Genomic DNA, 10,893 nt, shown 5'->3' on the forward strand with positions numbered 1-10,893 from the left:
GAAAAAAAAATTTTTTAAATTTTTTTTAGTTGTAGATGGACACAATATTTTTATTTATTTTTATGTGGTGCTGAGGATTGAATCCAGTGCCTCACATGTGCAAGGCAGGCGCTCTACCACTGAACTACAGCTCCAGCCCCTGAAAAAAATTTTTAAATGAACAATTACCTAAATGAGCCATTCACAAAGGAATTACAAGTGACCAAAAAGCAAGAAAAAAGATGTTTACATACTTACTAGTATATAAGTGAAGATTTAAACAAAATAACCTGAGACCAAACAAAACTCTTTAGGATGAAGATGACACAGGTTTTAATGTGTACACACAAGTTTTAATGTGTACACACAGGTCCTTGGCATTCAAAAAAGACACATTCTGAAGAGATTTTTTATTGTGGGTAGGCAAAAACAAGAGAAGAAAGGTTTGTTATACTCCAAGGCCTGTAAGTAAAGCTCCAAGGAGAGGAGACGGTGATAGTCATCTGTATTTTCTGAGCCTGGCAGTTATGACTCAACAGTTGTTTGCTTGGTAAATTATGTATAAGTGCAAACTCTTCTTTTTACTCTTTTCTTTCATATTTTCTACTTCCAAGTCCCCACCTCCAATTAGAATTCCCAAAGGAAATAAGCCTCAGCTTTGAATTGATTATAGTAAAGTAGTGTTTCCACCCTTGGTCTGACTGTTAAACACAGATTTGAGGACCCCTCTCAACATCTACAGAATCTTAATCTCTAGGGAAGAAGCCTTGAAATCTCTGTTTAAAAGTTACCCACGGTGGTTAATTAAAAACTGGCAAGTTTTGAAAACTTTTATAAAAGAGAAATATTTAATCCCAAGAGGAGCTAGTTTACCTCTAAAGAATCTTCAGTTGGTAAGAATGTATGGGGTAGAAACTTCTGAAAAGCAAATTTTCACTGCTATGTGAACTAAAGCCTCAGCTTCTTCATTTATAAAAATGAAGATATTTTCTGGCTTAAGAAAAGTGAGGTTGCAAGATAAAATTATATATGTTGCATTTACTAAATTTAGTCTCTTTCTTGGCATTTACTAAATTTAGCCTCTTTCCCTTCTACTCTAAGAAATTATTCTTTGGGTCTATAAAGACTGAACTTGTTCCCTGAAAAAAGAAGAAAAGAAATTATTTCCTGATTAAAATATACATGAAATTGTTCCAATAAATAAACTGAGCAATTCTCAGATTCTAGAATTGTAGTATATCACATTTTGTGTGTGTGTGTTGCTGGGAACTGAACCCAGGGCCTTATGCATGCAAGGCAAGCACTCTACTTACTGAGCTATATCCCCAGACCCTCACATCAATTTTTTTTTTTTTTTTAGAAACTTTTATCATTTGGTTCTACCACTTTCATTGTATATGGCAATCCAAATTAAATCATTCAGACTGCTTTTTCTGTTTTGCCAGGCAAAAACCACAAAGATCTCTGTTACTCCAGCTATGAAATGGAATCACTTTAAAAGTCTTTCCAAAACTGGGACTGGGGATTTTGTTTAGCAGCAGAATACTCGATTAGCATGCTCAAGGCCATGGATTCAATCCCCAGCACCACAAAAAAGAAAAAAAAAAGGGGGGGGGGCGGGTTCAAAACTGTAAAAACATGCTATGTATAGTACTCTTTCATATGGTGGTCAATTAATACTAATGGTAAATGTGAAATGGTAATTAAAGCCTCAATATTAGGGTTACAACATGGAGAATCTTCTCTAGCTAATCACAAAAAGTGAGAGTCCTACCAAACCCAGCCATCGACTTTTTTTTTTTTAACCAATGAACCGTACAGAAAGCTGACATAGTCGCACAGTGTAATTTACCCTTGAGTCATTACTTCAATTCTAAACCATACGGCAATGAGTTAATTGATTATTTGATAGACTAAAGAAAACATCTGCCAGCCATGGTGACACACGCCTGTCATCCCAGTGGCTTGGGAGGCTGAGGCAGGAGGATCGCGGATTCAAAAGTCAGCTCAGCAACTTAGCAAGCTCCAAACAACTTAGCAAGACCCTGTCTCAAAATAAAAAATAAAAAGAGCTGGAGATGTGGCTCAGTGGTTAAGCACCCTTGGGTTCAATCCCTAATACCAATAAATAAATAAACAAACAGAAAAATATCTGTACTAGCACCTTTGTATTTCAGACACTAACAGCAAAAGTTGAATAGTTGATCTCTCCCTTCTCTTGAGTGAATCATTAATAAATATCTGACACTTCCTAGAATTAAGGGCTTACTCCTCTAGAGAGTTCAGAGAAGGAAATTACCTTAATATTTGAATGACTGATCTTTTAGTTAATGAAATGTTTAATAGTTATTTGAAAAATGTTATAATAAATATAGAGTAAGTTGGGCTGGAGTTGTAGCTCAGCAGGAGAGTACTTGCCTAGCACATGCAAGACCCTGGGTTCGATCCTCAGCACCACATAAAAATAAATAAAAGTATTGTGTCCAACTACAACTAAAAAATAAACATTTACTAAAATAAATATAGAGTAAGTCTTGGTTTTCCTATAACTCAATGATTGCATACATGAACACTAAAAAAAATCCAAATTTAAAATAATACACAGAATCAAAATAAAGATTTGGAGGGGTACTGGGATTGAACCTAGAGGTGTTTTATCACTGAGCTCCATCCCCAGTCCTTTTTTTTTTAATGGGGGCAGGGGTGGTGGTGGTACCAGGGATTTAACTCAGGGGCACTTGACCACGAGCCACATCCCTAGCTGTATTTGAAAAATGTTATAATAAATATAGAGTAAGATGGGCTGCAGTTGTAGTTGGGCTGGAGTTGTAAAATTTTGTATTTTATTTAGAGACAGGGTCTCACTGAGTTGCTTAATGTGTTGCTTTTGCTGAGGCTGGCTTTGAACTCACAATCCTGCTGCCGCAGCCTCCCAAGCCCCTGGGATTACAGGCATGCGCCACCACACCCAGCCCCAGCCTTTTTTATTTCCATTTTGAGACAGGGTCTCACTAAGTTGCTGAGGCTGGTCTTGAGGTTGCAATCTTCTTATCTCAGCCTGCCCAGTTGCTGGGATTACAGGCAGGCAGCATCACACCTAACAAGAAACAAATATTTTTCTTAAATTCTTTTTTTTTTTTTTTTTTTTAAAGAGAAAGGAAGAGAGGGAGGAAGGAATATGCTCCCAGAGAGAAAGGTCTAGGTCTCCATCCCTCTCTTAGAGAGACAGAGAGAGAATTTTAATATTTATTTTTCAGTTTTTTGGCGAACACAACATCTTTGTTTATATGTGGTGCTGAGGATCGAACCCGGGCCGCACGCATGCCAAGCAAGCGCACTACCGCTTAAGCCACATCCCCAGCCCTTTCTTAAATTCTTATACCACAACACAAAGTACTAAAAGCACTAGTGAGTTTTAGTATCTGGTGAACATTTAGAGAATCACCTAAGCTCAGGAGCAAAATAACTTTGGTATATATAATGTATATATTTCTATATATCTAATGACTTAAAAGGAAGGGAGAGGCTGGAGTTGTAGCTCAGTGGTAAAGCACTTGCCTCATATGTGTGAGGCACTGGGTTCAATTCCTAGCACACATATAAATAAGCAAGTAAAATAAAGGTCCATCAATAACTAAAAAATATTAAAAAAAAAAAGAAGGGGAAAAGAAAAACATTAGAAGTAATACTTACACACAAAGGTCTCTACATGTGTACATAAGTCACCACATTTAGGACAGCGCAGCTGGTTTCCACCTTTCCCAGAATTCCCAGAGCCTGATTTTTTACTGCTGCCCTCACTCACCGACTTCTAATGTTTGTGGAGGAGGAAAAAAGATTGTCAGATTATTAGTTTCAGGCAATCATTTTATATATACCTTAAATATAAGTGATGTAGCTTATAATTAATCTTATAATTTTTACAATTCCTAGAATGGAATTATCAGCATAGTTATATCCTTACTATCATTAGTTATCAAAAAAGCTATTTACCACAAAAATCAAAACACGTGTATTAATCTGTTGTTTTTTTTTTTTTTTACCCAGTATGTGCAACCATGTATAATAAAGAGTTTTCTTTCGATGACTCAATAAGCAATAGAGGAAAATTGTATTTCAGACAGTTATTGACACTGACAGTAAAAGTAGAAGAGTTATGCAGCTTCTTCTACAAGGCAATATAAACCCAGAGGTTATACAGTACTATTATTATATTTAACTATTAAATGAGGGGGAAATGGGGCTATGGATGTTGTTCCACAGTACAGCACTTTCCCAACATGCCCAAAGCCCTGGGTTCAGACTCTACCACTACAGGGGGAAAAAAAAATTTACATGGTTTTCAATAAAAATAAAACAATTACCTTATTTCCATCTCCAGAGCCATCTTTATTTGTCCCATCTTTTGAGGCAAAGTATGCTGGTGTTTCTGAAAAGGTTCTTAGAGGAGCTCGGCGCAGAATCTGAGTTTCAAAGGTCCCAAACCTTCCTAAAACTGGTACGTGAATGCGACTACATGAAATACCTGAAAATAAAAGGAAATCTATCAGTTTACCTAACCAAATATTGACATGCCGTAATAAATCCCCTGGAAACAAAAGTCCTTGAGCATAAAAGAGGCAGAAAAGTTAGTTTTCACAGCAATAGTACATGCTAATAAAGAAAACAGTGAGTGATACCATCAGAGACCAAAGTCCTCTCAAAAAACAACCAGGCCATAGCCTCTGAAAGACTCTTAGTAAGCAAAGAAATTGTTTCTGGTTCCATCCTTTCAAAGTGAGGTAAGACACCCCCCACCTTTGTATAACAATGTGTGGCTCTTTTAAAATGTGAAAGGAGTTCAACATCTGCTTTACCTGGAGGTTTTATTAAAAGACCATTTGTGCCCTATATTTTTATATAAATAAGCATGTGAGAGCAACAGCTGTCTGTGTCTTTGATTACATGGGGGTAATATATAAGACAAAGTAAACAAATTTCAATTATTCTTTTTAAAAATTATGTGTTATTCCACTTATGAGGTACTTACTGGTCAAAGTTATAGAAATAGCAAAAGGAATGGTGGCTGTTGGGGACTGGAAGAACTGAAAGTTATTGTATCAATGGTTATAGAGCTTTAGTTTTACAAGAAAAGAGTTATGGTGATGGCTGTACAACATTGTGAATGTACTTAATTGGAGGAAAAACAGTTTAATGTACTATTCATTAAAGCATCCATATTAATGAAATATTTCAATATAAAGCATTGAGCAAACTAATCTGGGAGTTTTAATCCTTTTTGTGCCATGAATCTCTTTGGAAGTATGATGTAGCCTTTGGATTGATCTCTTTCCAGAATAATGTTTTTTAAATGCATAAAGTATAGAACAAAAGAAATTAATTATACTGAAGTACTTATCAAATTATTTTTTTGGACTAGGAATATGGCTCAGTGATTAGCATGCACAAGGCCCTGGGTTAGGTCCTTAGCACCACTGGAAGAAAAAAAGAACTTAAAATATGCTTCTTTATTTACAAAATTAAATAAGCTCTAATAGTTCTTTTAATAACTACTATGATTTTGAAGTAATAAAAAGTACAAACAATATTTTGAGATATCAGCGACTATAATGTGATATGAAAATACTTGAGATTTTGACTAATGACAAATTCACAAATACTTCTAAGACTACTGTGATTTGTTGCTATATTCATAATTGAAGGAAATACTATATTTCAGTTAGAGACTACTGAAAACAAAGTTCACAAAATCTCTGAATCCTGTTCATAGACCCCTTGGGAACCATGAACTTCAGGTAAAGAACCCCTGAAAGCCAAAAAAGGTAAGTATTTTTGTAAAGTATATTTTGCAACACTACTTGGCAACAATGATAAAAGCCAGTTAAAAGTTAAACTATTTACAAAACTTCTGTCATGCAGATAAAGCTTTCTGAGTTTCAGGACAACTGCTTTTAAAAATAAGTATTAGAATTAGGCACACCCAATTTAGGGCTATTAAAAAATAGAAGTAGAAGGGTAGTTTACTCAATTTTATACTTGACTCTTGAACTAAGGAGTCTCCAAAAACATAAAAATGATTAATCTTAAATACATAAATGTTTTAGAAATAGTGTGAAAGAATTAAAAATTACCATCTATTTTAGTGCAAGTGTGTAACAGTTGGTGAAATAGTAAATCAAGTTAAATTCTTGCTCAAAAACTTGGTCTTTGGCTGGGCACAGTGGCACATGCCTGTAATCCCAACTACTCAGGAGGCTGAGACAGGAGGATCACAAGTTTGAGTAACTTTGTGAGACCCTATCTTAGAATAAAAAAATAAAGAAGGGTCGGAGATGTAACTCAGTGGTAGAGCACACCCCTGGGTTCAACCCCCCAGTATCACAAAACAAAAACAAAATGGTCTCTAATTTCTAACACAAATTGAAAAAATTTTTTTCAACAATAACTCAAAAATAATAACAGCAACTTAACAGATGTTTTTTCCCATTTTTTTTTAATATTTATTTTTTGATTGTAATTGGACACAATACCTTTATTTTTTTATGTGGTGCTGAAGATCGAACCCAAGGCCTCGCATGTGATAGGCGAGCGCTCCACCACTGAGCCACAATCCCAGCCCAATTTTCCCCATTTATTAATCTCAAATTTCCATTTTATGCTCAAACTATTGTTTCGGGAGCTCTGAATATTTTTAATAAAGTAATATCTTTCCTCACGTTTAAAAATGTTTGATGGGGGGCTGGAGTTGTGGCTCGGTGGTAGAGCGCTTGCCTAGCATGTGTGAGGCCCTGGGTTTGATTCTCAGCACTGCATATAAATAAAGATCCATCAGTAGCTAAAAAAAAAAGATTTTTTTTTAAATGTTTGATGGATTTTCATTAAAGACATTCTGCTACCCAAGAAAAATCTTTGACCTTGTTTTTTTTTGTGTGTGTGTGTGTGTGTAGAGTCAGGGATTGAACCTGGCCCCCATACATGCTAGGCAAGTGCTCTGCCACCAAGTCACACCCCCAGCCAGAGAAATCTTAAAAAAACTTTTGTAGAAACCAGACACACTGGCACCCACCTGTAATCCCAGAGGCTAGGGAGACTGAAACAGAAGGATCACACGTTTGAAACCAGCCTCAGCAATTTAGCAAGACCCTAAGCAACTTAGCAAGACCTGGTCTCAAAATTAAACACAAAAAGGGCCAGGATATGGCTCAGTGGTTCAGCACCCCTAGTTCAATTCCCAGTACCAAAAAAAGTTTTGTGAGAGACTCTGGATTCAATTCCAAGCCCTGCAGGAGGTGGAGGGTCTTTTACAATGCCAGAAATAAAGATGCTCCCTCGTTTATTCAGTTTGCCTTATTTAATTTGTATTATATTAGAGTGGAAAGAGAGAAAATTAAAATCTAGCTCAAATGTGAAATAAGCTAGACTCAGAAAATCAAGGGTGAATATTTTATCTCACGTGCAGAAGCTACAGAGGAAAAAAAAAAAGAAGGAATAAAAAAGGATCTCACTAAAAATCAAAAGACCAATAAAGTAAAGGAAGATTGAAAGGGAAGGAGAGAGCAAAGGGAATATCTGAGGAACAAAATTGACCAAATTATGCTACGTCCACATATATATGACTATATCACAATGAATCCCGCTTTTATGTATAACTATAATGCACTAATTAAAAAAATAATAATAGGGGCTAGGCATATAGCTCACAAGGATGTTTGCCTAGCATGCACAAAGCCCTGGGTTCAATCCTCAGTACCACAAAAACAACAATAATGATAATAATAACAATAAAAAAGAAGGCCAGTAGAGGAGGTATCTGGGGGAGTGAAATTGATCAAATTATATTAGATGCATGCATAAATATGTCACATTGACTCCCACTATGATGTACAATTATAACGTACCAACAAAACAAAATCTAGCTAAAAGTTTCAAGATAGGTCCATTCCGTAACTATTATGAAAATTATATACGCTAACATACTTAAGTTCTTCACTTACACCCTACATTTCTAGTCTTAAAATAGCCAAATTCAGACCAAGCATTGTCATTCAAAAAGTTTTTAAATGGAATTAAGCATTTCTTAATGCACATATTTGGAATGCAATGTGATCTCATATATGCAAAATATATTAAATATACATCACAACTGGAAAACACTAGCAAAAAATTTTTAAATTTCTACTTTACTATAGCTTTCATATTCAAAGAGAATAGTGCAGAAAAACACATTAAATTTGGTATACATAGCTCATCAGGAAAAGAAAACAGATCCAGTATCAAATACAACAAATTACTAAGCTTTCAAACTATCATTTGAAAAATTTTAAGTATAGCTTGGTAGGCCCATGGAAATAGAAACTATTTCAGAAGTTCTGAAATTACCACTTCTATTCTTAACTCTTTGAATTGAGAATTCTCCCACCATCTCATTAGAAAATTATAAGTATTTTGATGAGAAATTCTTAACTCTAATGTGTATAAGAAAAAATAATAAAATTTAATCCTGATTTTTCTCTTTCCCCTCTTCCTCTTTCCAAGAATTTCAAATAAAAACAATCCTCCTGGTATTAAGTCCCCTTTCTTGTAGGCTATATATAGAGACTTTCTACAATAAAAAATAAACATTTCAGTCACATGTGGTGTTGCACACCTGTAGACCCAGCACTCAGGAGGCTGGGGTAGGATCACTTGTACTGGAGTTAAAACCAGCCACTTCATTAGGGAAAACATAGCCACTTCATTAGGGAGAAAAAAAATTACGTAGTTAAAGCTTGGGAAAGTCTTAAATGTGTAAACCATCTGCCCATTTCATAAAAATATTAAATTCTATGATACTGGGTGCTGTCTCATATTTGAAGCTTAGTTTACTCCTTTTCAGTGAAAACAATAGTTCTGTATTTCTAAAACCCCCTGGCAACTTATATTAATGGATACAGAAATAGATAATAAGCCATTGTGTTGATTTACCTTGTTGATGTATTTAAATTTTAAGGAAAAACAGTGACGGGTTTGAAATAAATAATTGCCTGTCCTGTGATTCATAGTTTTCAAGGACTCCTGACTAGAACAGATCAAAAACTTTTTCAAAGCAGCTCTGGGGCTATCTTTGTTCTATCTTTTAAAGAAATCTTGCTTTCTATGCTAAAAAAAATAGTGCCCCTGCCCAAAAAGAATACCGAAATACTTTATACACGCTAGAAATGCTATTACTGTCTACTCCACCACATTTAAACATGAGGGTAAAGACTTATTCAACCACCTCCAGCATCAAAACGTCCTGACACATAATAGGCCTTCAACAAATGTATGTCAAATAAGTTAAAAACATCCATCATTTTCAAATGTTTATAAATATTTAACATACTTTACTATAGCTTTCATATTCATTTATATATCACTTTACAAAATGCTTCTGCCCACATTACTCTATGTAATAAACTGCCAGGATAGATAGACATTTAGTAAACAATAAAGTTATAATTAACCAAAAAATTAGGAAAGGGGGAGTTTTATTTATCCAAGGATCATAAACCGACAAAATAAAAAACGAGACGAATTAGTCTGGAAGTTAGTGACAATAACAGGTTCTAGCCTCAAAGATTTGAGGAAGAGAAAGATGGTTTCTTTTTCCGGAATTTCTTGGCTCAAGTGCCATTCTTTCGCAGCTCCTGATAAACAGAGAGGAGAGGTAAACATGAGCCACTCTAAAGATATCAAGACTCAAGTTCGGGGAAGCCAGCAAACGACTGCAGGTATGGCCAAATATTCCAAAAAGAATTCCACCGGTAGTTTCCCCCATCTCCCCGGCTGCTTTCCTGCGGGCCCCGGGTTTTGCCTGGCGCCGGGAAGTATTGCGAGCTCTGTTTATGTCCGGGTGTTGACCGCCGCACAATGACACCTCGAGTGTTGCGCGGCCTGCGTCCGGACGTCCAGCTGGGCGCCTCGCGAGACCCCAAAGTGACAGCCCCTCACTCTTGCCCTCCCGGTGCCCCCGACAGCCCAAGGGAGACTCGGCCAGACTCCGGAAGAGAAGCTGCTTTCATAGTCGGCGGCCCCCGAAAGGACCGAGTGGGGTCTCAGGACACTTTTTAATGAGAGGAGCATTTTTGTGCCTCATCCAGAGTTCAGACCCCAAACTCTGGAGGCCCGAAAGCGAGCGGTCAGGCAAGAACACAAGGATTTTCTTCAAATTCGAGAAACACCTTCTCCAGAGACTGGTAGAGAGAGCCCCATCCCAAGGGAAAGTGTGGGTGGGTGCTAAGTAGAGCGCCTCACAACTCGCAACCCGCGAGTGAGAAACGCCTCGGGCCCTCCCCAGGGTCCCCACCCGCCTCAGGTCCACGCTCCCAGGACCGAGGGCTCAGACATGGGACTACTTCATTACCTCTCTGCGCGGAGGCGAGCGAGGTGGTGATGAGCCGAGCGGCGGCCGCGCCGCAGGTACAAGCACCGCAGCTGGACATCTCTACTGGGCCTAGGCCGGGGCTTCGCCCCTTGCTGACCTCTGGATCTCAGCAGTCGGGCTCCTACTCGCGGGGCGCGCTGACTTGGTCCTGAACTGTCCCGCCGGCCCAAGGCCCAGTGCAGGGTTCACCCGCCTGTCAGCCAGGCCTTCGGGCTCTTCGTCTCCCACCGCTGTCTACTCACTACAGTAGACACTTATACCCCCTCCCTTTCCCTCCACCCCCCACCCCCCGCCTACCGGGCCCGGGGAGCGTGCGCGCGCCTGCGTCCTAGGCCCTGGGAGGGGGCGTGGGCACGCGCCGCGTGTGCGTGCGTGAGACACCAACGTGAGGCGAGGAAAGGGGGTGGTGACCTGGGCGCCAATGAGCGCCCTACGGCAAGCGCCTAGCCCCAACTGTCCCAACGCGGAGTTTTGGCGCCTGCCCCTTCGTTCCAGAGTTGAAGAGAGACACC

At 38.2% G+C, this 10,893-nt stretch overlaps 1 protein-coding gene across 1 annotated transcript in view; it reads right to left on the reverse strand.

Moving 5' to 3' along the window:
* The window catches only part of Clpx (caseinolytic mitochondrial matrix peptidase chaperone subunit X), a 39,442-nt gene extending 28,791 nt beyond the window's left edge, over nt 1-10,651 (reverse strand). The window contains exons 1-3 of the mRNA XM_027925182.3: nt 10,361-10,651; nt 4,344-4,504; nt 3,673-3,790 (exon numbers count right to left, since the gene is read on the reverse strand). Coding sequence (XP_027780983.1) covers nt 3,673-3,790; nt 4,344-4,504; nt 10,361-10,439 — 358 coding nt within the window. The 5' untranslated portion in view covers nt 10,440-10,651. The remainder of the gene's footprint in view (nt 1-3,672; nt 3,791-4,343; nt 4,505-10,360) is intronic.
* Between the last annotated feature and the right edge of the window lie 242 nt (nt 10,652-10,893).

Source organism: Marmota flaviventris, chromosome 2 (genome assembly GCF_047511675.1).
Source record: "Marmota flaviventris isolate mMarFla1 chromosome 2, mMarFla1.hap1, whole genome shotgun sequence".
Lineage (NCBI taxonomy): Eukaryota > Metazoa > Chordata > Mammalia > Rodentia > Sciuridae > Marmota > Marmota flaviventris.